Here is a 26954-nt window from a genome sequence, read left to right as displayed (position 1 = left end):
TGATGGACTAGAATTGTTCATTCTATAATGGAGATCCTACATGTAGCTCTGCCTACAGATGGATGTCTTTGTTCAATGATTGCTCAAACCCATTTAATCCTGGGATTATCTGACTCCCAGGAAAGATACGCATCTGGTGATACATATAATGAATAAAATCTGTCCTCTTGACTGGGCGTGGTGGCTCATGCCTGTAATCCCAGCACTTTGGGAGGCCAAGGCAGGCAGATCACAAGGTCAGGAGATCGAGACCATCCTGGCTAACACAGTGAAACCACGTCTCTACTAAAAATACAAAAAATTAGATGGGTGTGGTGGCACAGGCCTGTAGTCCCAGCTACTCGGGAGGCTGAAGCAGGAGAATTGCTTGAACCCAGGAGGCAGAGGTTGCAGTGAGCCAAGATCACACCACTGCAGTCCAGCCTGGGTGACAGAGAGAGACTCTTCTCAAAAAAAGAAAACTGTCCTCTTTTCCCTAAAATGGCTTAATTTTTTGGTAAATGGTTCCAGAAAAAGTGAAGACACAGAAAGTGCTAATCCCAATTTTTTGAAATTGGGATTGGGATAAGAAATTGGGATGACCTGGGGAGGTGCAAGATACATTCTAGACCCAGGTCTCTATCGGTGAATTAGGAGTACTAGATCGATTTTTAAAGTGCGTCATGCTTCATGTTCCCTAAGCAGAAAAAGACTACATTTAGGTGGTTTAATACGTTAGTAAGTTATATTTATATAATTAACATTTATATATAGGATCAAGATTTAAGATATATAAAATACTTTATCTAAATATTGATTTTTAAATATTAATAAGATATCTATCTTAAATACTGCTTTAAATGTTTAAGTCAATGCAGTAATTATCCTCATTGAAGGCATTTGATCCTTCATGTTCAGCCTCATCCCTGACATATCCCTTCATGCCTCTAAGTGATTTTTCAAATAAACCCAGTCCTTCATATATCACCTTCACACTTAAAAGTTATTTTTGTGACTAAGATAATATATCTTTTTTACTCTTTAGAGAGGTCATTATTGTATCAGTCTTTGGAAACAAGTTGTTACCTTTAAATTTAACCCTATTGAATTACCTAATGATTATTGCCAATCAATACTCTATAGAGCAACAGTATCAACAGTCTATAATTGTAGACTGGAGTAAAACAATTTTGCAAATATTGAAAAGAAGGGAAAAATTCCCAAGTAATTTATTTCATCATTCCTTATTAATGTAATATTATTAAAGAATCTTTTCTTCAATATAAACAACTTAAAGGAATCTTGCATGTTACAATTTTCCATTTAAGCAGTTCTCTTATCTTTCCTCCAAAAGTAGTGGAAGTTGGAGGATCATTTGTCTGTTACAACAGACAGAATAGTTGGAATTTCTCATTGATTTACAACTCCCTTAGCTTACCAGGTAGCAGCTGCTTATCTCAGATGTGCAGAGCATGAAAATCTACTGTTCCTCTGCATATTTAATTTAAACAATCAGAAAATGTGATGTATCTACAGGATTCTTATTACTTGGCCCAGATGTCTTTTAGAATGTATCATAAATGTTACATAAAGTGTAATCCTTACGCCTGGAAAATATTTAAATTTGAGAACTTTAAGAGGGAAATGGGGACCCACTTATTAATGTGTAATAAATTGGAAAATTACTTATTTTTAGACTCTATCTCATATAATACTTTATTCCCCTTCAAATAAGGCCACCTTGTTTAGGTTTCTCTGAAGATATCATGCATCAAGGTGGTTTTTCTTCTGCCCCCAGTGAAGAGAGAGCTCGGTCAACAATTTATAGATGCCTTTCAGAGGCCAATTCTGTCCCTTGGGATCCTTTAGCACAGACACATCCAATGTTTTCAGTTTCATTGATAAGCCACGTCTTTGGCATTGACAATGACAGCTACCATGTTAAGTTGTATAGAATTTTAAAAACATCTGCTTCTAGTTCCTATCAGTCAGAAAATATGCAAGGATACTATTCCTACTTGATTTGCATTTTTAGAGACTACAACAAATTTTACAAACCATGATAAAAATGATGTATCTTGTAACCTAGTTTAAGCAGAAAGAAGCTGAATAGGTTCATTTTGTAACCATTCAATATATCAGAACAGAATTTTCCACTCTGCCTGGAATAACCACCTATCCACCCACCTAATTTCTGCTCGGTCAATGCCTACCTATCTTACAGGCCAACTCAAACACCTCCTCCATGAAGTCTTTCCTACGGTACTCAGAGAACCTTTTCCTTAGCCACCCAGCACTGTAGATTTCTTGGCACTTGTCTCGAAACAGGGTGCTATAGTGAAATAAGTACTTGTATAGTTGTTAGGATGTCAGAATTGTAGTTTCACCTATGTCATAAACTACCTGGGTGAATTTTTCCAGGTTTCATAACCTCTGTGGAGTCTATACAAATGCAAAATAACTGATTAGGAAGTTGGGGCTGAGATAGATAAGGTAGCATCCAAGGTCACTGAACTAGGAAGTGTTGAGTTTTACTCCAAAGTGAGGTCTTTCTGCTTCTAAAAACCATGCTCTTTTCCGTTATACTATGATAACCTCAAATACTAGAATAATTTTGATGAGTATTGTTTTGTCATAGTCCAGGAATATAACTAAAACCAGCAAGTAGAATCTGTTTAATCTAATAACATGTACTTTGAGGTTCCAAGAAGAGCGTGTGATATGCAGCATTTCTCATATATGTGTGACCGTGAAACTGCCATTTCTTGGAATCTCTTCTGAGATATCCTTTTGGAACTGGTGGATTAAGGCATCGTGTTTCCAAAAGCAGAGCCCTCAAAATGCAACTGTGTTAAATAGTTACAGAAAGACAAAAATCATTATCAATCATTAATGAAATTTCTGTATCAACCAGTTTTCTCAATTAACAGATTTAAGAACTCTATTTTCAACCTACCAAGCCTGATAGTTTATACTTATGAGCCCAGCTGCCAGCTGAAAAAGACCATCATGGTTGTGTGCCCACATTAGGAAGACATTTAACAGTTGGAAGAGGCATCAGGGCAGGATTTCAGGGAGGGAAGGAAGGGCGTATGTGAACTTGGAGGGCACAACAGGTAAGTTTCTAAGGCAAAGGACAGCTTCTTGGAGTTTAAACAGTTCTAACTAGTCCCTTAACTCAATCCCAGATCTGATGCTTTACTTATCCCTCGGATTAGTTTTCTTCTACTATATAACAAACTACCGCTCATTTAAAGGCATAAAACAACACTTATTTATTATGTCACAAGAATGAAACCAAAGTGTTGGCCAGGGCGTTCTCTGGAGCTCAGAGTCCTTTTCTAAGTTTATTCAGGTTGTTGACACCATTTGGTTCCTTATTGCTTTAGGACTAAGGTCTCAATTTTCTTGCTAGCTGTTGGCCAGAGGTCACTCTCAGCTCCCAGAAGCCACCCACAGGTCCCAGATACATGACCCCCTCTATAGGAAGCTCATAGACTGGCTGTTTGCTTTCCTCTAGGCCAGGAGAAAAGGTGCCTCCAGACAAGAGCTATCTCCTCTCATTTAAGGACCACCTGATTAGGTCAGGCCCACCCAGAAAAATCTCTTAATTGATTGAGTCAACTGATTAGGGATATTAATTACATCAGCAGAGTCCCTTTTGTCTTATAATCACCGAAGGAATTCAATCAGATAGTTTTCAGTCCTTAAAATTCTGTTAGTCCACTTAATTTATTAGCAACCACTGCAGTCTGGCTCATTTCTGTGGGATTTCATGTTGGATATAAGGATTAATACTGAAATGACAAATTCTTATTGGACAGTTTGAAACCAGAAGCAGGTAGGCAGGCAGGAGCCTTCCTGATTGTACCACTATACAGGCTGGTCTATATGTTACTCTGACTCAAGGCTGGCACTGTTATACTAAAGCAATTTAATTTTGAAACAATTTTATTTAATTTTGAAATAAAGATAATATAAAATCATACAACTTTAGGACTTGGGGAAAAAAACAAAATTAAAGGTAATCAACATACAATCATTTCCTTGTAGCTTTCCTACAAGGCATTTCCTAGTCAGCTCCTTTGATCGACCCCTTCACCATTAGTCAGTTATGACTAGCAGAGGGTCATTCTTCACTCTGAACTGAAATCTGTCATTTGGTAGCTTCTTCCTGCTGATTCTAGAGCCATGTCTGAGAGCCAAAACAAACACAAAAAGAGTCTAATTCTGCTCTCACCTGACAGTTTTTGTGGTGTTTTGTTTTGTTTTTTGTTTGAGGCGAAGTTTTGCTCTTATTGCCCAGGTTGAAGTGCAATAGTGGGATCTCAACTTACTGCAACTTCCACCTCCCAGTTTCAAGCGATTCTCCTGCCTCAGCCTCCCAAGTAGCTGCGATTACAGGTGCCTGCCACTACGCCCAGCTAATTCTTTGTATTTTTAGTACAGATGGGGTTTCACCATGTTGGCGAGGCTGGTCTCAAACTCATGACCTCAGGTGATCCACCCACCTTGTCCTCCCAAGGTGCTGGAATTACAAGCATGAGCCACTGTGCCCAACCTCTGACAGCTCTTTTAATGCTTGAAGCTGGTGATTGTGACTCCCCTGAGTGGAAGAGGCTGTTGTAAATTTCCAGTACACAATTTATTAGGCTACTAGAGAAGTTCTTTACTATCTTAGAAGAAAGGGGAACTTATCAATGTATTTTATGGAGTCCATCACAACAGGCAAGCATTTTGTGTATGTGCGTTGACCCAGGTGTTCTTAAAAAATAAAACTGTTGATCAGGACTGCTTTCAGATGGATCTGATCATGCATTCCTTATTTTGTTTATAGAGTGAACGAGAAACCATCACTTTCTTCGCACAAGAGGACAGCAGTTTCCCTGCACAGACTGGCCCCAAAGCCTTCAAAATTCCCTACTCCATCAGACAGCGGATTTGTGCTACATTTGATACCCCCAATGCCAAAGGCAAGGACTGGCAGATGTTAGCACAGAAAAACAGCATCAACAGGTAATTGGGGACACCTTCTGGAAGAAGATGTTACTAAGAGAACTTGCAAACATAAAGTGGGCTAAGTGAAACCATGTAGTTTCTGAGCCCCAATATTTTTATGAGTTCCTCTGGCCATATTTCATGTGTATTCCCACTAAGTGGAGAAAGAGCAAGAATATAACAGTAGGCCAAGCGTGGTGGCTCACGCCTGAAATCCCAACACTTTGGGAGACTGAGGCAGGCAAATGACTTGAGCCTAGAAGTTTGAGACCAGCCTGGGCAACATGGCGAGACCCCATCTCCACAAAAAAATATAAATAAATAGCTGGGCGTGGTGGTGCATGCCAGTAATCCCAGCTGCCTGGGAGGCTGAGGTGAGAGGATCACTTGAACCTGGGAGGTCAAGGCTGCAGAGAGCCAAGATTGCATCACTGCACTCCAGCATGGGCACCAGAGTAAGACTCTGTCTCCAAAAAAAAAAAAAAAAAAATAAGAAAGACACCCTGTGTGACATTTCCTGCTACCCCATTCTGCCTTTTGCAACATTATAGAAAATCCCTACTTTGGTTCTTGGTACCATCTCTAGGTTTGCTAATTGGGTCACCCAAATGGGCACTTAGACTATGTTATCTTGGAGATTGTGAGCGAACAGAGCACTTTCCTAAGCCAGTGATGCAGAAACAAACAAGCAAATTTCTCACATCTCCCCTCCACTATCGGGTAACCCTAAGCATTCTTTAACCCTTAATGAGGACACGCTCAACCTACAAAATCAATTGCCTAAATAGGAATAAAAGAAGTTTGACGATAACTTTTGGGTCTGAAGCCAGAGGATGTAAAATAAGCAAAAGCTTGCCTAGGCACCATGAATGAACATGCTGCTAAAACTGACACTGCTCATTACTGCACTAACATTTCTAGTTGAGAGTAGAATAGAGAGATCCGTAATGGGCTTTATTACTTTAGATGAGACAGGCAGGGGTGATGCTCTCCAGGGCAACACTGATGGCCAGGCAGGTCTGAGCTCAGCTTGAGGGATACGCAGCATCCCTGCATTGAAAAATGACATCTCCTCTCCCTATAAGCCCTCTGAATGCCCCAAAATGAATAGAAAAGAGAACATATTTTGCCAGAACCATTTTATTTCTCTTTCCTTTGGTACTATTTTTTTTTTTTCCTTTGAGGCAAAGCCTTATTTTCTTACTGTTTGGTTTGCTCTGTCATTTTCATTTTTTGTTCTTTATTTTCACAGACATCCTACCTGACTCTTTCTTCTCTGAAAGGGAGGGTAGATGTCTGCCAAGAAGGGATGGAGTGCTGCTCTCTGTTTCAAAAGGGATCCAGAAGCCAAGAATGAAGGGCGCAACTAGAAATCAGTCAGGCTCAGAGAGGAAAGTCAAGACGGAGGCATTGCTGCAAGAGAAAACTGCAAGAGACAGGCAAGCCCGAAAAGAATAGACACATGTTTGAAAAGGCATATAGTGAAAATGAAAGAAACAAAAATGTATGAGTGTACAGGGGAAAAAATTAGATTTAATATTTCCCAGCAACTCTGACAAAAGATGAGATGTCTTGTCTATAATCAGTGAACACCATGACTGTGTCAATTTCCCTTTCTGATCAACATGGATCCAAAAATGAAAAATGAACCCAGAAAACATAACATGGTTAAAAAAGAACAGTGAATAGGGACTCAGAAGATCTGCATGAGAGCCTTAGTTCTGTTACCAATACCAGTCTGCCTAAATGAGTCATTTACTATCCCTGTGTTTCTTTTTTTAGAAACGCAATTGAATCTGAACTATGTTAAGTCTAATTCATGCTGGCTATAAAAGTTTATGATTTTTTAAGTCACCATTTAGAAAAAAATAATTGTTTCAAAATACCTGTGTGCCCATAGATGCTATCATTAATTTGCTGAATGAGCATGTACATGTTCCTACCTTATTACATTTTATTCTCCATTTATAGTACACGTAAGAGAGCTACAGGGAGTACCTCCAAAATCATCAGTTTCTGACCTTGCACAGTAGGGAAAATGCATTTCAAACTGGGAGACTTAAGTTTAACAACCTTTTATATCTGGGCACTTATGAGCAGTCAGTGACTACCCTGGAGCCAACTGCCCCCTTCTGTGTCTCGGGCCATCCATAAAACCTGAGTGCCCATATGCCTGTCAGTTTCCTTGTTTTTGTTTTTCTCTAAGATCCCATCTCCAGGAAAATTTTGTTGACATAATTCATATAACCTATTTCATGGAAAATTTCTAACACAGTACCCAGAATATATAGATTCTTAATAAATGCTAGGTTTTCCCCCTTGACATTTTCACAATCCATAGCAAATTAGAATAGCATGAATATATGGAATCTACTTCTATCTTTAAATCTTATATAGCCTGGCTCACACCTGTAATCCAAGGTGGAAGTGTCGCTTGAGGCCACAAGTTCAAGGCCAGCCTGCACTTAGGGAGAGCCCTGTATCTACAAAGAATTAACAAATAAGCTGGGTGCAGTGGCTCATGCCTGTAATCCCAGCACTTTGGGAGGCCAAGGCGGGCGGATCACAAGGTCAGGAGTTCGAGACCAGCCTGACCAACATGGTGAAACGCTGTCTCTACTAAAAATACAAAAATTAGCCGGGCATGGTGGCAGGCACCTGTAATCCCGTCTACTCTGGAGGCTGTGGCAGGAGAATTGCTTGAACCCAGGAGGCAGAGGTTGCAGTGAGCCAAGATCGCGCCACTGCACTCTAGCCGGGGCAACAGAGAGAGACTCCGTCTCAACAAATTAGCCAGGCATGGTGGTGTATGCCTCTTGCCCCAGCTATTTGGAAGCTGAGGCAGGAGGATTGCTTGAGCCCAGGAGTTTGAGGCTGCAGTGAGCTATGATTGCGCCACTGCACTCCAGCCTAGGTGACAGAGCAAGACCCTGATTCAAAGCAATAATATTAAATAAATGAAAACCTTATACAGTTAACATGTCAATTTCACTGAGTGTCATTCCCTACATTTTTCTTTAATTTCTAGCTTTACTCTCAAAAAGTAGTTGAATTATGGAGTAAAAATGATTTCAACTAAGAGCCAGCAAACTTATTTTTTCTGTAAAGGACCAGACAGGAAAGAGTTTAGGCCATATGGGATCTGTCGCAACTACTCGGCAACTATTCAACTCTGATGCTATAACAGGAAAGCAGCCAGAGAGAGTCTGTAAACAAATAGACATGACTGTGGGCCAGTATGCTGTATTCACAAAAATAGACAACGACCCATATTTGGCCTACAGTCTGTAGTTTGCTGACCCCTGATTTAAGTGAATTTGCCTTGATTTAGTAAAACTTCCATAGAATGTTATTGGCTCTATCTTCAAGTGAAAGAAGAAGGGAGGAAAAGAAAGAGGGAAGATGTGTACAAGATGCAGACAGAGCACCAGCTTCACAGGCAGACCACTAACGGTGGTTACTTGGTGACCATGGGCTCTAGGCATTTTCATTCTTGTGTTTGGAGATTTACTATGATTACACTAAACTAGCTTCCTTCGTTCTGCAGATTAGAAAACACATTTTAGCCTTCAAATAATGGCTATGAGGCTGCCATTTCCAAAAACATCAGCCTTCATGTCTTAAGTAGTACTGAGAAAGCTGACAATGTCAGTATGTCTGAGTAAGGATGTATTTATAATTTGAGAAAGTAAAATGAAATCTTTTAACAGGGACTTCTCATTCAGCTCTGTCTTCAGGCTGGTGTGGTTACAGCAGAGCTGGCCACCAAAATACTTGGAGAAGAATAGGAGAAAACTACTCACAGCCATCTTGCACTCTGTTAGCTAATTCTATTTTGTAGAAGTTGTTAAGTTCCCTTTCTGTTTTTAGTACTGTCCCAAAGACAACAGTGGTTTTTTTGGATGTAATCTGTCACAACTTCCTATTGTAAAAACCCCAAACCATTGTCTTTGCTCTCTTATGATTCCAAATAATATAATCTAGAACTAATAGTACATGTTTTAATACATAGAAATCTAAAATTGTTTCTCTGCCAATATTATTGAGTAAGAAAGCTATGACTGGCTTAGGATTTCATCAACTCTGAGATCACAAAAAGGTGATCACAGAGTACATAGTCATTCTCTTCAGGCAGTTCACCTAGCTTAATCTTGTGACAACACTTTCGCCTGACTCTTCCCCTCCATTCAATTCCAAAAAGCGTTTAAAAGCTAGTAAAACTACTGCCCTCAAATCATTAAGGAAGACTTTCAAAACAAGTGGAAGAAAACATTTGCTTTTACTTTATTGCCAGTGAAAATGTTTTCTTACCCTCCTTTTGGTAAATGCAAATGTCACCGATGATAATATGCCTTTTTGCCAATCATGTTTCTACTTAGATCTGAATAGGAAGGAAAAGACAGGGAATGTAAAGTTAAAAGCTTAGCAGTCGATGAGAATGCAAGAAATGTCAGGAGTGTGTGCTGTACGGCTGGCAACACAGGTGGCCTTGCCGCTTGCCTGGCATATGGATCACACTAAATAAGCTACACAGCCTAGCAAAGAATGTCATAGATAACAGTTGCAGTTATAGATTCTGTGAGCAAACTTTGACTATTACTCAGAGTTCATACTTGCTGCATTTCAAAGCTGAGATTGCACATTTATTCTGAAAATTCAGCTGTAATAACTCCATTTCAACACTCGGCCACCTGTGATTGGTAGATGTGAAATAAGGAATTGGTCATGTAGGGAGTAGGTGGTAGGGAGCAATGCAGACGACTTAACAAATTAAATGTTGGAAACTAAGTACTTTACATAGAAGTGTTCCACCATATCTAAACTTCCACAGTGCTTTGTATTTTTTAGATACTTTTTATTTTTTAATTACAGTTAAACATACGGAGAGAGGACTATCATCTACTTGGGGGTTATTCAATAAATATTTTTCTAATGAATGATATGAACTCTTTCACAGGAGAGTGGCTTTTGTTTGTTTTGAGATGGAGTCTTTCTCTGTTGCCCACACTGGAGTGCAGTGCCACAATCTCAGCTTACTGCAACCCCCACTTCCTGGGTTCAAGCGATTCTCCTGCCTCAGCCTCCAGAGTAGCTGGGATTACAAGCACGAGCCACCACGCCTGGCTAATTTTTGTATTTTTGCAGAGATAGGGTTTCACCATGTGGGCCAGGCTGGTCTCGAACTCCTGGTCTCAAGTAATCTGCCTGCCTCGGCCTCCCAAAGTGCTAAGATTACAGGCATGTGCCACCACGCCTAGCCAGGAGAGTGTTCTTGACCCTAAAAACCTGCTTCCTAATAAACAGAATTGATATGAGCAAGCATCAGGGGATCTTGAAAGTGAGTCTTAAAACAGGCTACATGGCTGATATTTTGGAAGATTCGTGTCTTTTCCCTCAGATCTTAACAGTACCTGAAATTCTACTATTAGATCATTCTTCTGTGATGCCTCCTAATTTTCATATTCCAGAAACCCTTTTGAAAACACAGCCAGCTTGACCAAGTTGCTATGGGAACAGATTCATGAGATGGGAAGAGATCCATGAGATATGGGCAGATGAGTAGAGGGGAGGCCACCACATTGGAAAAAAGGATTCCAAAATGGAAAGCAGCAGATAAATGATATCTTATTAACAGTTTTTCCCAGTGCCCTCCTCAATAGTATATTTGTTTGAACATGTATAAGCACTTCCCTGGGAAAACATATTTCTTATTGGTCTGCTAGTTAAAATGTTTCAAACACACTTCAGATTTGAGAGTTAATGGGTTATGGTGTAAAAACTATATACATGAAATTCCTCATATATCATGGCTGACATGCTGTGCTATAATTTGTTTCCCATGAAATCTTTTAACAGGGCCTTTAATGAGAAACAGAATCTTCTCTCATTGAGGTGCTATCTTTTCATTTCCTCTGTCCATCCTATTCATTAAATGCAAAGGAACAGTGAGATGGCCAGAAGGTGGAGGGAAAGGATGGAGGAAGGCCCCAAGGCAGCTTAGCAATCTGTTTCTGAATAACTGTTAAGAACTCACCTGAGGTAGGAGAATCCTAGAGCCAGATTTCTTTAAAGTGAAGGAAGAAGGGAGGAAAAAAGAGAAGAAGATGAGTACAAGATGCAGATGAGCACCGGCTTCACAGGCAGATCACTAAGTGTGGTTACTTGGTGACCGTGGGATCTAGGTATTTTCATTCTTCTGTTTGGGGATTTACTATGATCACACTAAACTAAGCTTTCTTGGTTCTGCAGGTTAGAAAACACATTCTAACCTTCAAATAATGGGTGTGAGGCTGCCATTCCCAAAAACATCAGCCTTCATGTCTTAAGTAGTACTGAGAAAGCTGACAATGTCAGTATGTCTGAGTAAGGATGTTTTTATAATTTGAGAAAGTAAAATCCTATGAATGATTTATCTAATTTATGAGAAAATATTTTAAGTGATTAACTATTTCCTTTTATTTACTTGTCAAGTTTTATTATACATAGGTCCTTGTAGTCAAAAATACAGTGAAGCCCAAATCAGATTTTTTTGGTTCTGGTCCAGTGTGGACTTATGCAGGGCCCAAAATTTAAAAAGCCCTTGCAGTGAAGCCAGAGGCACCCAACACAGCAAGGTGGTAGAGATTTGGGCTTCATTTTGTCAAAGCCAATGACTCATGAAACTGCCCGCTAGTGTGAAGCTGAAGACAGCTCTGGGACACATTTAGCCATGAACAAGCTGTATATGGTTTCTAAGTGACAGGTGCCCATCCTAAAGACAATGTGGAAAATAAACTTTTTATGTTTCTCCAAGAGAACTAAAGTTATGCTCCCACTGTGAGCTCCAGGGAATGCTGACAAGGAGTGTCACATTTCTTCTAGGCAGTGTGGGTGTATGTGTGTGTGCGCGAGCTAAGCTTTGAAGGAAAAGGTTTCCTTCCTATAAACTAATGTTTTCAGAAAAGACAGGCATGCCAAAATCCCTTTATAGCCTAAATAGTCCCCTTCACAAATGCTGTTTCAAATAGTACTGAAAAAAGTTAACAATGTCAGTACATCTGAATAAGGATGTTTACATAATTTGAGATTGTAAAATCCTAGGAATGATTGTATCTAATTTATTAGTGTCCTTTAAGTGATTAACTGTTTCTTTTCAATTATTTGTGAGGTTTTATCGTCTTTTCATTTCCCAAATTGAGAAACTGTCATAGGCTTATCCTGTCAGGAATGAAACTGGAGAATTGAAAACAGGGACTACAACTGACTCTGTTCTCATTTGGCAACAGACAGCCCTCAAGGATCCAGGGCTCTCATACATTTCCAGAAAAAGAATTCTTGCTTTTTTCCAAGAACCAGATAATGAAATAAGTGAAAGGATAATGATGAGGGAAATTTTATTGCCAAATTAATTGTCCTGAAATAATTAATGCACCACTTTTAGAACAAGGCAGACTGGAACTCAGCATGTTTTCAGGTGCCCATGTCCTTCCCTTTCGGGTTTTCCATGCCAGCTTCCTCTCACTGGAAGATCCCGGGGGGACAGCAGGAACTATACAGCGCTCATCTCTTGCTTAGTCTTTAAAACTGCAACACTGGCTGGCTTTATTCTGCAGGCTGCTTTGCTGCTTGTTGACTACCCAGTGAAGTTGAAGTTTGGGGATGAAAGCTTGATGAATGGGGCAAATGCTTATGGTATATTCAACTACTGCTCTTGAGGATAAATGGCTTTTCTCTTCTATTTGCATTTAAAGAAGCATATGGAGGGTTGGTTTTGGTCACAAAGGCTTTCATTAAATTAGACAATTAAAACAACAGCAGAGATATTAATATCTTTCCATTATGACTGTGTTTCAATTCCCTATCTGGAGGTATATAGTAGGATTATAAACTATTTTTGTAATGATGTTTTCCAATTTATTACAGGCAGTTTAACTTTGTTTTTACTTTTTGTACTGACAGACTACTCAAAAAGATTTTTTTTTTTTTTTTTTGAGATGGAGCCTCACCCTGCCACCCGCCACCCAGGCTGGAGTGCAATGGTGCCATCTAGGCTCACTGAAACCCCCGCTTCCTGGGTTCAAGCGATTCTCCTGCCTCAGCCTCCCAAGTAGCTGGGATTACAGGCCCCTGCCACCACGGCCGACTAATTTTTTGTATTTTTAGTAGAGATGGGGTTTCACCATGTTGGCCAGGCTAGTCTTGAACTCCTGACCTCGTGATCTGCCTTCCTCAGCCTCCCAAAGTGCTGGAATTACAAACGTGAGCCACTGTGCCTGGCCCAGAAGATCTTTTAAAAATACGCTTTTTAATCGCTAAATTAAAAACAGTGGCCAGGCTTGGTGGCTCACATCTATAGTCTCGGCACTTTGAGAAGCCAAGATGGGACAATCACTTGATCTCAGGGAGCTTAAGGTGAGCCCTGGCAACATAGTAAGACCCCATCTCTACCAAAAATAATTTTAAAAAAATTTAGCCGGGCATGGTGATGCTCACCTGTGGTCCTAGCTACTTGAGAGGCTGAGACGGGAGGATCACTTGAACCTGAGAGGTCACAGCTGCAGTGAGCTATGATCGCACCACTGCACTCCAGTCTGGGCGATAGAGTGAGACCCTATCTTGGGGAAAAAAAAAAAAAAAAAAAAAAAAAGAGTCATACGTAAGTAGCAACAATTTCTAAACAGTTAAACTTGCTGCCCTCATGTCACAGATACAACTGCTCCCTTATATTTGACAGTGTTGGGCAAAAGCCCAAATTCTGAAGGAAATTATTTCCTGTACCTGGGTTGAGGTGACTTCTCTGCTAAGGATGTAGGGCTACAACTCAAATGTGATCTCCTGGTATATTTCAATATGAAATTCATTCTCACAAGCAGTCATGGGAAGAGCTTACAGCTTGCAAATAGGTAGATTTTCCTCCTGGTACCATGGTTCTGAGTAACTGAAATAAAAGCTTTGTTATCTGGAATTTTGAATGAAAGCGAGGCCCTTACAGACTCAGAACGCTGAGCTGGGCTGACTCCAGCTGAAAGTACAAGGTGCCCTTGGTAGCTCTTCAGTGTACCTCCCCAGGGCTAAGACAGAGCCTGAGCCTGTGCCTTCCTCTCCATTCCTGTTATCTAATCTCTTTGTTAACTGATGGAGGATTTAGATGTGCTAGTCCCTAAAACATTTGCATTTGAATACTCAGGGATTTGGGAAGATCTGAAAGCTTTCACAGTCCTAAAGAAAGGGTGGTATCTCTAGCCACTTTTCCTTTTCATAAAATTAGCCCTGTGTTGCAATAATTTATAAAGACCTATAAGGCAGAATTCTATCATGGTTCCTCAGTTCTCTACCCCACCTTTATATCTCCAAAAAAGAAAACAGAAGGCTCGATAACTATTTCCAAAAATCCTCAAATCTAAGGTTTTATTATTTTAACAAGGTTATTAGTTTAAAGATATATTCTGAAAATTAAGATTCTATGTAAAAATTTGGGTTTTAACTCATATCCACCATTGTAAGTTGGTCTATGTCTAGCAGGTGAAATTGGTAAGGTCAAGATTCAGAAGTTTCCAGTTCTGTCCTGGCTTCTACATAAACCATGGGCTTTTAATTGAAGCCAAGGGATGGAGATAGAGAAGTCTCTGAAAGATAAAATTAATCATGGTAATAAAACAAATCCCCTGGAACTCAGGTGTATAGAAAGCATTTAAGCTCAAGAAAACAAAATTAAATTTAATAAACCATTAGTACTCAATGAACTTACATAGATGAATGTATTTAGCTGTCTTCGCCTAAGCTTTAATCTGCTTGTCTCTGTATTTTACAGTTTATCTGTGCTCACTCAGAGTTCCAAAGGAAAAGATAAAGTCATTGAGTCTATAGGGCTTAGGGAAATGAATTGAAGACAAAATGATGCTCAAGTAAATTCCTAAAATTTAGAGATTAGATTGTTTAGGCCAGGCACAACAGCTGAGACCTGTGATCTCAGCACTTTGTGAGGCAAAGATGGGCTGATTACTGGAGGCCAGGAGTTCGAGACCAGCCTGTGCAACATGGCAAACCCCCATATCTACTAAAAATACAAAAATTAGCTGGACATGGTGGCACATGTCTGTAATCCCAGCTATTCGGGAGGCTGAAGCATAAGAATTGCTGAAACCTGGGAGGCGGAGGTTACAGTGAACTGAGATCACACCACTGCACTCCAGCCTGGGAGACAGAATGAGACTCTGTCTCAAAACTAAAATAATTAATAAATAAAAAAATAGTAGCTCATTTACATCTGCATGTTATACAACATCTTAATAACACTGCAAAAAATAAATCTTAGTTTTCAGAATTACCTCCATTGATCAGAATTTGAAAAGGCTATATCAAAAGATTCCCTGGAATCAATGCATAAAAATGTTAACAATCTGAAGCATCTAAGATGAGGGTAGTAAGTATTCACTTCCTTAAAAATTTGTCAAAGAAAAAAATAAAGTTTCATTTTCAGGCATCTATCTGAATATTCAGGATTACTATTTTTGCTGATGTTCTGGTTCCATTTCAAAAAAAAAAAAAAAATCAAGCACTCAGGAAATTGCTTAAAATCAACTATTGCTGTGAATTCTGTTTTGTAGTACTGTATTAACAATGTTCCCTGAATGGTGTGTACATTTACCTGCCGGTGCCCAAATGCACCAGCATTATGAGGAGAAATAGGTCACATAGATTAGGATCCAAATAATTTCACAAGGAGATGAGATAGATACATTGCATACCAATTTCATAAAATCATAATGCATTTGCACACATGTAAGCCACAAAATAATTCATCTATCTTTGAGAAGTAGCCTGTTGCATTGAGATTTTAGGTATATGTATATATATATATATTTTTGAGATGAAGTCTTGCTCTGTCGCCCAGGTTGGAGTGCAGTGGCGCAATCTTGGCTCACTGCAACCTCTGCTCCTGGGTTCAAGCAATTCTTGCGCGTCAGCCTCCCAAGTAGCTGGGACTACAGGCAACTGCCACCATCCCAGCTAATTTTTATATTTTTAGTAGAGACGGGGCTTTGGTCAGGCTGGTCTCGGACTCCTGACCTCAGGTGATCTGCCCACCTCGGCCTCCCAAAGTGCTGGGATTACAGGCATGAGACACCACGCTGAGCCTATATATTATTCTATTGTAAACAGATAAATGTAGTTCAATAGCGAGAGAAACACGCTCACCCCTCCACACCCAAAGAATAGACTCAGAGGCACAAAGAACAGAGAAAGTGAGACTTTTAATAGCGGTCTTGCAAGATCAGGTGTCTGGTAGACAGGCATACCTGGGGCAGCTACAGAAGGTAATTTATCTCCTAGCACACAAGTCCCTCCTCCAGTTCCTCATTGCTCGAGTACTATGGGAACAATCTTCCTGGATGTCACCTAAGTTTCATTATCCTCCTTATAAGGTTATACCCTATCACATTCCCCGCTTAAGTTTTGATTTCCCGATAATGAAACTTTCTTCCCTGTTATGGACTGATCCCTCCTCTACATTCTGTTCACTTATCACGACCTTCTAGGTACATGAGCTGTGTGGTTTGTTACATTCATAGTGCTTAGATTTATAATGTCTTGAAAATGGCATTTAAAATGCCATTTAAATGTTTTCTCACAATAGGATATCTGTTAACTGCAAAGCTGATTCTACTATTTTTAATAAGACCAATACATTCTTCTTTGTATGTAGTAAAATTTAGCGGAATTTGAGATTTATGTTGTGCTGAATGTGCTTGTGTAAATTCAAAGTATAAATTTAAAATTTGCTTTGGGGAGCACATTTCACTTGCTACAATATGTTCAGAGACCTGTGCCAAGAGAGTTATATTTCTGCCTCTTTTGATCATTTAGCTTCCTTTAGCCGTGGGTGCCTATTCCACAAATCAGGACATTTGTGGGACTTTTCAGAACCATGTGAATGGCAGGAGTCATTCTTCGGTCCTTCTCTTCCTTGAGGCAGGTGTTCTCACCAATATTTTTAATATTGTGTTGAGACAGTGATTCATTAGAGCCTCAAAACCTACTTTTTTATGCCTCTCTAACAGTTCTGTTATTGTGTTTTTATGCCCTGGTGTTCCTGTCATGTCTTGAAATGTCAAAGATCCCCCAACATTTACCTAGGATAAAGTTCTCAGAGTGCCTGAAGCAGGACATAGAGCTAGAGATTCAGCAACTTTGGCCATCTACTTGCTTATTTCAAATGCAGGAAGTTCAGCCTGATATTCTTTCAAATCACTACTAGCTATGGAAACCTACTTTAGGTTATAAGACAGCAGAGGAGCAAGGTCAGCATGGTAGCCTGCAGGCCACATCTAGCCTACCACCTGCTTGTATACGGCCCATGAGCTAAGGATGGTTTTCGCATTTTTAAATGGTCTGAAAAAAAGTCAAAAGAGTAATATTGTGCCACACATGAAATCTGTGTGACAATCAAGTATCAGTGTGCCACATGAAGTTTTGTTGGCACACAGCCACGCTCATTCACTTAACATATTGTTTCTGTCTGTCTTTGCAATACCAAGGCAGAGTTAGAGTAGCAGCAACACTGAGCATATGCGGTCCCCAAAACCAAAAACATTGACTATCTGGTCATTTACAGAGAAAGTTTGTCAACCTCGGTATAGAATAAAGTGTTAACTTTTAAGATAGTAAGATCACAAAGATTCTAGTAATTCCCATAGGGCAAAAGTTCATTGTTGTTCGATAGCAAATACAAAATGTAAATATAAATCCTTAATAAGGAGAAAGTGCTGCTGTTTTGTCGTTGTAGCTGTTGTTTTTGAAACAACAATAGAGATCATAAAGAATCATTTACCCATGCTAGAAACAAAAGACTGTCCATGGTCATTATTCTCATGATGGATATAAAAGAAGACTGTCACACAGGCAACCCAGAGCCCACTCAGGCCTTGTCTCCCAGTTTGCCTCTCTCCTGGCTATTCCTTCAGTTTGCCTTCTACCTGGGTTTTGGTGACAGTGTTTGTAGGAGTATATTGCAACTTTTCTTACAAACATCTCTACATAACAAGGAACAAGTGCCTATACTCAAAGTTGTTCGGTTTTGTTTGTCTGTCTTTTTTTGAGACAGGGTCTCACTGCTGCCCAGCCTGGAATGCAGTGGTACAGTCATAGCCCACTGCAGCTTTGAACTCATGGGCTTACGTGATCCTCCTACCGGAGCTTTCTGAGTAGCTGGGACTACAGGTGTGCACCACTGCACCCTGGCTAATTTATTTTATTTTTGTGGAGACAGAGGTCTTGCTATATTTTCCAGTCTGGTCTTGAACTCCTGGCCTCAAGTGATTCTCCCACCTGGGTCTCCCAAAATGCTGACATTATAGGCTTGAGCCACCACACTCAGCCAAAACAAATTTCTTAAATAAGAGGAACTCAGATCCCTTCAACTACTTAAACAAGATTTGCTTTGCCATTTCTATTAGTATAGAAATGAATAACCATTAAAGAAAAAAGAAAAGGAGGAAGGAAAGAAAAGACGAAAGAAAAACTAAAGAGAATATTTTTAAGCTGGCCTTTTCTATTTCACAATTAAAGATGTCTATTAGTGGAACATACTTGTAGTGCTATTTAGCAACCAACTGACTGTAAACAGGGTCTTAAGACCTTTGAATAAAATAGCACTTTATTCACTCAGAATTGCTGTGTGTGTGTGTATGCATCTGTGGCTCTTGTAAATGGCAACTCGTCCTTAAAAGCTTATCTGTCGTCTGAGTGCTCCACTCTACATCAGTCCTCTTTGTGACCATAAGCTGGGTGTGGTGAGGGAAAGTAGTACCATCCTCAAAATAGGAAATACTTGGCTGGCTCTGGAAAATCTTTTCAACTCATCAGAATTTACCAGAGATGACATTTCTATCCTTACTGCAAAAGTCCCTGTGAAAAACAGCGACCTTTAATTTTTTGTGTTTTGTCTTCATTATAGAAAAGTTATTGTCTTAAAGATTACCATGCTTTTACTGAAGATACCATGTCATCTTAAAAAGCACTGCAGGAATCAATTACTTGGCTGAAGAATGTGGAATAAACACCTGTCGTAGTATTATCATAAGTGCTGTAGCAGATTCAGAAAATCAATAGATGTGATCCTTACCCTTCAGGTGTTTGTGGTCAAATTTGGAAGGCAGAACTAAAACACATATACAAACACACACACACACACACACACACACACGCACGAAATATATAAGCATTTTTTTCACATAAAAGTTAAGTACAAGCATAAAAAGAGTTCAGAGAAGACATAAATCATTTTGGGAAAAGAGGAGATGAGCATTGAACCATTGGACACGGCCAAACACCATTGGGATTTCGAACCATTGAGACACACACAAAAAACTGAACCATTTTTTGCTGAGAAAAATGTACCCTTGTTCTTTCTTCCTCTTCATTGCCCCTTGCAGTAGAGAGGTATCAATGAGCATAATTAAACTTGTCCATTTGTGGGTGCATATGATCTTGATAAACAGGATAAAGGGAGGAAGTGGACCTTCCTAGTGAACAGAATGGATTAAATTAAAGCAAGAAGCAAAGTGTTACCTAAGTCATGGTCAGTGGTTCAAAGAGCAAAATAAGACTGAGTGGGAGAAAAGACTATATATATATACACACACACACACACACACATAAATATATGTATATATACACATATATACACACACATATACATATATATGTGTGTGTGTGTGTATATATATATTAGGGATCTCCATATCTAGCTATGGATATTTATATATCCATATAAGGCCAGACCAAAGAAGTCATTGAAAACAACTAGAGTAGATAGTTCATGACTCAGGAAATAGAATGCAGGGTATATTTGAGTTTGGGAAAACTAAAGATTTTGCTGTGATTTAGACCATAAAGTGAAAGTGTATAAATTAGGTATAGGTAGTAAACATGGAGAACAATGGAGAAGCTGATGAGCATGTTAAAAAGAAAAAAATATAAAAGGAAGAATCAAAAACAAATGGTCTAGTGTGAGAGATTAGAGAGATGGTTATAAATACTGGGATACTTGTTCTAGTTAGAAGGAGGACAACTTTGGAGGCACGGAGATACCAGTTTCTGATGCATTGCGTTTGTGGAGGTAGAGACATCTATAATTGGAACAATCCCAAGGCCATTTAGAGATCTGTAATTAGCTCACGTTAACTTAAAGATTGGAGGTATAGATTTAGAATACTATCTACGTTGTTTGATAGCTACTCCATTTAGTATATAAGCCCACTGACAAAGGAAAGAACAAGAAGTAATCAAAGATGAAACCTTGAAAGCCCTTATGTTTGCCAGAGTAGACAGGGGTCAAATATTTTGAAAAAATAGGAATGAGTGAAAGTATGACATAAATTAATGAAATACAGCATGTCAAGGGGATGGTCAAGAGGAAAACACACACACACACACACACACACACACAGTTCAAGGAAAGTGAGGACCCAAAAGACTTGGGTCCAAATGTGGTGCCTCATGCTTATAATCCCAACATTTTGGGAGGCTGAGGCAGGAGGATCACTTAAGCTCAGGAGGTCAAGGCTGCAGTGAGCTATGATTGTGTCATTGCACTCCAGCCTGGGTGACAGAGCAAGACCCTGTCTGTAAAACAAACAAGGAAGACAAAACAAACAAGGAAGGCAAAACAAGACTCGGGAGATGATAAGGTTATTGGTAACATTCCACAACACAGTTTCAATTGAGTGTTGAGGTACAAATTAGACTGCCCCAGACCTGCCTTACTATAAGCTTTTTATCCCTTCTGTAAAAATATCTATTAAAATTTGTTTTTAATTCTCTTATGATGATTGGTGTTTATTTTCATGTTTTGTTTTGCTCTTTTTTGTTTAACTCTCTCCATCTAGGAATTTATCTTATTTCGCTACACAAAGTAGCCCATCTGCTGTCATTTTGAACCTGTGGGAAGCTCGTCATCAGCATGATGGTGATCTTGACTCCCTGGCCTGTGCCCTTGAAGAGATTGGGAGGACACACACGAAACTCTCAAACATTTCAGAATCCCAGCTTGATGAAGCCGACTTCAACTACAGCAGGCAAAATGGACTCTAGTCCACTTCCTCCCATGAGACAGAGTGATGGCCAGCTTGGGGACATTTGCTTTAAATGGGAAAGAAAGAGGCCGCTTTCTGCCCAATGACATTGGGGGGAATTCAGCCTTCATTTACAATCAGTGAGATTCCCCTGTGGAAGAAACTAAATTTTATATAGGTAAAACATGTTAATAGGGAAAAGTACAAGCTCTCTTACATATAAGAGGGCTCTATGATCTCCTTGGAATCCACGTTTGGGTTAACTCCTCAGATTTGTAGTGGCAAGGATGAAAGTAAGAGCAGAAGTAGCTGTGGGAAAAGATGAGCTACAATAATGCTGGGAAGGCAGAGATTGATTAAGTGCATGTTTTGAAACAGGTTTTTAATGATATGCCCCAAAAGGCCAGCTGATTCTGGTACTAGATTGTCAGAGTTTTCTACCAACTGGCATCTGTGATGTCAGAAATCATTGTAAAACTGGCTTATAGATGTGAAACAGGGTTGCCAACCCATTTGTATGACTTCAACAACGTCAAAGGGCATTGAATTTAGAATCTGAGCACATCACACCAGCACCAGCTCCCTGTCTCTTCTAGCCACTTAATGGAGACAAAATGGAGAGGTAAGACAGACCACAAACTAGTTCTTATAGTGTACTCCACCTTTTACTTTTTTCCTGAGACAAATCTACCCTTATTCTTTCTTCCTCTTCCTTACCTCTTGCAGTAGAGAGGTATCAAGGAGCATAATTAAACTTGTCAATATGGAAAGTTGTTTTTTCTAATGAAACAAAGCGGGACCATCTCTATTCCCATCTAAGCCACTCAAATTGCTGAGTGCTATTAGAACACAGCTTATTACATGGATATGGAGACAGGAGAGATTAAAGCAGATTCAAAAACACATGAACTACAGATGTCATAGGCCTCAAATCAGCTATAATTCCAGGAGGCATGTGTTGATCTAGTTCTCTAACATTGTTGTTTCAAGAAAATGAGTTCGACTGTATTTTTCAATCCAGATTCTTGAAATTGTCTAACATGTTGGTACTATGTCATCACAGAATCTCTCAGTAAGGCTGTATGTGATCCTCATTTTGCCTCTTGGGAAATTAGCGGATAGTCTTTGCTCTAAATGATATCTGAGTAAATAGACTTGAGGAATACCTCTATACAGTGTCCCTGAAACCACGTGCATTGTTCAGGGAGCCTTCACGCTATGACTATTCAGTCTCCCTGAATATGCTTTCTCTATAGAACCATTAACATATGGCTATTGCTCTATGATTTTTTTTTTTTATATTAGGAGGCAGTGATATTGTGGAGGATGGAAATCCACAGATAATTCATGACCCTCATATTATCACTTTACTCCATCTTTTTATCCTATTAAATCATTTTTGATAAGATGTCCTGGTAGACTAAAGATGAACAGATTTGCTCTTGCTCATCTTCTGGTGGATATTTTAGTTTGCTGTTCACAATCAGGACAACCAAAGTCAAGGACCCAGACAAACCACAAGGCAGCTAGTCAGCTACTTAGAGGTTGGTTACATTCAAATAAAAAGTAATCAGGGAATGGGGGAGGTGGGGAGTACTTGGCAGTTGGGATATGATCCATTTTTTTTAAACAACTTTTTTGTAGATCCCTTGTAAAAAATGATAATAATGTTGTGAATCTCCATGCCACATGAAAAAGGCCTAAAGATGAGTTGAACTTATGGTACCATGAGTAAGGCATGGAAGAACTCTTGAATGTGTGGTATATATGGTCCCCTATATTAGATAGAAGGCTTTGCTACATGTAATTCAAAAGCATCTCGCTTTTCTCAGGAACCAAAGGCTTACGATATAGAACAAAGAAATCATCTTAGAACTGTCAAGCATATTTTTCACAATACCATGTCAAGATCAGGAGAACACCCTTTTGCTAGTGTGCTTAACTCATTTATTTCTTGTAGGAAACAATAGATAAACAGCATGAAAATGTAAACCATCTGACATCACTGATAGAATATCTGAAAGAGAGAGTAGATGATCAACCAGTCACAAGTTGGTTGGCATGGGGTGGTTTGCAGAGGAAATCTGCATTCACTGTTGAGTAAAAACTTGTAGAAAACACATTATAGAGCTTATGTTAGAATCCATCTTGGAGGATTTTTGTTTTAAACCATCCTAAGCATTTTCCCTCTTCCCTTCTAATTGGAGTTATAATTGTTTCATCTACTCTGTGAATCTACACAGGTCTTTTTTTTTTTAAGATGTTTAATACATTTTAAGTATTTTTAAATAGATGAAAATTCTAAATGATTTTCCCTCAAATCTATCTAGATTACTTTAGGATGAGACGAGATTGTTGTCAATCCCTGAATGTCTGGAGTTCCCTCCCATGGATTTTTTTTTTTCCTTTGGCCTAGGTTTTATAAACACACTTGAACATCATATCATATAGGATAACAAAGGAAGAAGTTAACACAATTCACCTCAGACTTCACCCTACAGTTCAATCAAATTCATCCTTCAGCCCATTTTGTTTCTTCTTTATGTTCCTCTTTTACTTATTTCTGCTAGGATCCTACATAGGATTTCTATAAAAATGTATGAAATTCTGTGGTCACTGCATGTCAGGACTGCGTAGTATGTTACAATACAATTTCAAAGAGAACCCATGTTTGTGAGATTTACAGACCAAGGTGTGGGGGAGGAGGTGGAATTGCAGATCAGATAAAAAGTTAGATTACACTTGAACTCAGTTATTCACTGTGACCTAAATTTACTCCTATTATAATATGTGCCCATCACAACACAAATGCCCCTCTTAAAAGAGATTTACTCATCTATCCAAGGACTTAATTTGGAAATTTTACTGTCCTATTGCAAAATGAAACAAAATTAAAAGTGGCCTCGAGTACTTGGTAAGTTACTTAAAATTTTTACAAAAATATTCCACTGAATGCCAAGTCTTTCAGTCCTCAAAGGCATTTAAGTCTAATAGTCATGCTTTAAATATGGCTTTAAATTATGCCACCAAAATGATGCACTTCACAACTTCACCAGACTGTAGCATCATAAAGTTAATTTACAGTTTTTACAACATTGCTTGTACATTCTTACTGGTTTACATTAAAATCCTTTAAGCCAAAAGGAAGCTTGCTCTATAGATTTAAATGCAGACTTCATTTACTAGTGCAGGAAGTCTCATAAAACTCAGATGTACGCCCACAAAAATTTTATTGGCCTTTTTGTAAGAGATGAAAAAGAATTGACACAGTTCTCCTTAAAGAGAAGAACTTTTTTATTATTATTTTTATCTCCAACTGCAGGTGGTGTCTTTTGCCGAGGTCTCTATATTTTTCTTTCAATTGTCTTTGGGAGGGGATCTTAAGTCAAATCACTAAAACAGGGTTCTCTTTGGATTAAAAGTTCTGGATTTATTGCAACTATTTACCTTGAGAAACATTCTCAAGGTATCAGAACATTCTCAAGGCATCAGAATTGATAAACAAATGTAGATGATTAAAATAGGATAATTGGTTTTAGATAGTATTTTCTACTTGCCAAACTTCTGACAAATTTACCTGTGAATTTCAAAATGTTTTAAAATCTCTTGATACGCTTTTGTTTTTCCTTTGAGCCATTTTCTCTTCAATTTCTTAGTCCCTCTGCCCTCTGTATATGTGTTGAGTGATATAGCTATCAGACGTGTTGAAGGCAAAGTTCTAGCAGAGGTCTTTGTTCCAGCTCTGTAAAGGTTACAGGAATCGTGAAGGAGCTGAGAAATCTTCCTCTCCGGCCCACTGTCTGGCCCATTGTCATTGTTTCCGCATGAAACATTGCAGAGTTTGAATCCTCAGTAACTCTCATTGACTGGACTAGAGGTGACAGCCACAGCAAATGGGAGAGCAAAATGTTGGCCTACAGAGAATGACACAATTGTATTCGCCTTTGGTGTTAGTTGCCATAGCGCTGTATTTGAAAATCGATGCTTTAGCCAAAAGCTGAATGGCCACCAATTTCCGTAGTTTCCACTGTTTTGTCTGCATAGAATTTTCCTGAACTACAAGCAAAAATGTATTTTGTCCAATGTCACAAAAGTGAAAATGTTACTAATCTTAGACGTGTTGCATATTTTGTGTTTTTACGTTCCAAACTCTTTCAAAAGCTGCCGTTACAAAGCTGTTTGGCTGTATTGACAGCATGTGGTGTTTTTGCAAAAGCAATTCTAGGAGAGCCAGTGTCTACCATGAACTCCTCACATCCCCACTCCAGGGTCATTCAGGACATCAAAATGGCAACTTGTACACTGTAATTCTTCGAAAAGTAACAGGGGATGGAAATCAGACCTGGCCGTTAGTCACTAGTGTGTAGTACCGTGATCTGAAGTAGGAAATTTAACTCACATAGAATAATTGTGGTTTTTGAAGCAGCTACTCATTGCTTTTTCCTTTTGCTGTGAAGATCATGGATTGGGAATGTCCTCATTGGGTGGACCTAAGGCAGTAACATTTAAACTTCATGTCCTAGCACCCGCCCTCCATCCGACCCAAAGATAAAAAAGGCAGAAAGCTTCATGGCTACGCCTAAGCTTAAAAATTCCCTTCCCCACTACTAATATTGAGTTTAGCAGGGCTCCATCTTATTTATTTTTCAAAAAACTTATAGCTTTGAATTATAGACTATATTACTAAATTTGGTAAGGTAGTTCTTTGCATGAATGGGAATGCCTGTCAAAATACTTTCACAAAAGGCATGATTACAATGGAAATGCCCTTTTGCCTCCAGTTTTGCTAACCCTAAAAAGTATTTAACTAATTTCAAGCATTATTTACACTCAAATCCCAACATTGGCCAAATTATGTAATTCTCTTAAATTTTCATATATGTAGGTGGAGATTTAACTATGATTCTGGTGAATCATAGAAAGGAGAGACAATATTTGAGGGGAGTTTGTCAGCAGAATATCATGCCTTATGACCCCATAACTGAAACACAGACTTTACAATCAGAAATAGACCTAATAATTCCAATATCCCTCCATTAGCTAGTTCCAATGATGCTGAGAGACAGCGCACCCTGTGCCAGGTGTCAGGAATATAAGCCTCAGCAGAGGGTAACTGAAAACTTTCAATCAGAAACACCCTCGGAGGTTTATGCTAGATTATGTAGGTCACTCCCATTCAAAACTTTTCTATACAAAGGTGGGAAAGCACTCAGAATCTGTGAATTTTCTGGTTGGAAAAACAATGTTCTCCTTTTCCAAATTGGAATAAAGACTCAGAATTACCCATTCTTCATCATGATATCTGATTGGTACATGCACTCCAGGAAGTCTCAACCTAGAAACGCTGCCAACCTAAGCATTTAGAGGAAAACTGGCTCATCTTCTGACCCAAACTCAAAACATGTGAGTACTTGCATACCTCCATTTCTGCATGGAAGATGTTGAAACAGATTTCATTTTGTTCCATTTATTTTGGGAAGGTGCGTGGGGGTGTTCTTTCAAGTGAGTCACATCTCAAACCCATACCACTCTCAACTTTTATTTGATGTGTTCAAAGCCAAAAAATAAAATAAAATAAAGCAGGGCTGAACACTTAATTTGACATGAAGCTGAAGGAGTGAGCAAGCCAGAGGAGAGAGGTTGAATGAAGCATAGCCTTGGCTTCATACCACACTTTTTGTGCCTTGTATTATCAATGTAAATTCTGAATGTTGTACAGTAAATACTTGGATGGACTTCTTAGAAAAGGCTGCACTGGCTTCTTTTTCAGCACATGTACATATCTATAAATATATATACATATATATTTGGTAATGCCAAACAGCTGTGTTATATTGTATTGAACAAAATGGACGGTTTGGATGTTTTATGTAGAGTTTGCAAAAAAAAAAAAAAAAAAATACTGGATGGTTACAGACTTTT

At 39.0% G+C, this 26954-nt stretch overlaps 1 protein-coding gene across 2 annotated transcripts in view; it reads left to right on the top strand.

The window, feature by feature from the left end:
- Positions 1 to 26774, top strand: part of UNC5D (unc-5 homolog D (C. elegans)) — a 584569-nt gene extending 557795 nt beyond the window's left edge. For both annotated transcript variants that reach the window (XM_011960721.1, XM_011960722.1), the window contains exons 16-17: positions 4817 to 4995; positions 20847 to 26774. In XM_011960721.1, coding sequence (XP_011816111.1) covers positions 4817 to 4995; positions 20847 to 21051 — 384 coding nt within the window. In that variant the 3' untranslated portion in view covers positions 21052 to 26774. The remainder of the gene's footprint in view (positions 1 to 4816; positions 4996 to 20846) is intronic.
- Positions 26775 to 26954: the final 180 nt, after the last annotated feature.

The sequence above is a fragment of the Colobus angolensis genome, unplaced genomic scaffold (genome assembly GCF_000951035.1).
Source record: "Colobus angolensis palliatus isolate OR3802 unplaced genomic scaffold, Cang.pa_1.0 Scaffold52, whole genome shotgun sequence".
NCBI classification, from domain to species: Eukaryota; Metazoa; Chordata; class Mammalia; order Primates; family Cercopithecidae; genus Colobus; species Colobus angolensis.
Note: the sequence above shows the minus strand (reverse complement) of the source record. Positions and strands in the feature narration are given on the sequence as shown.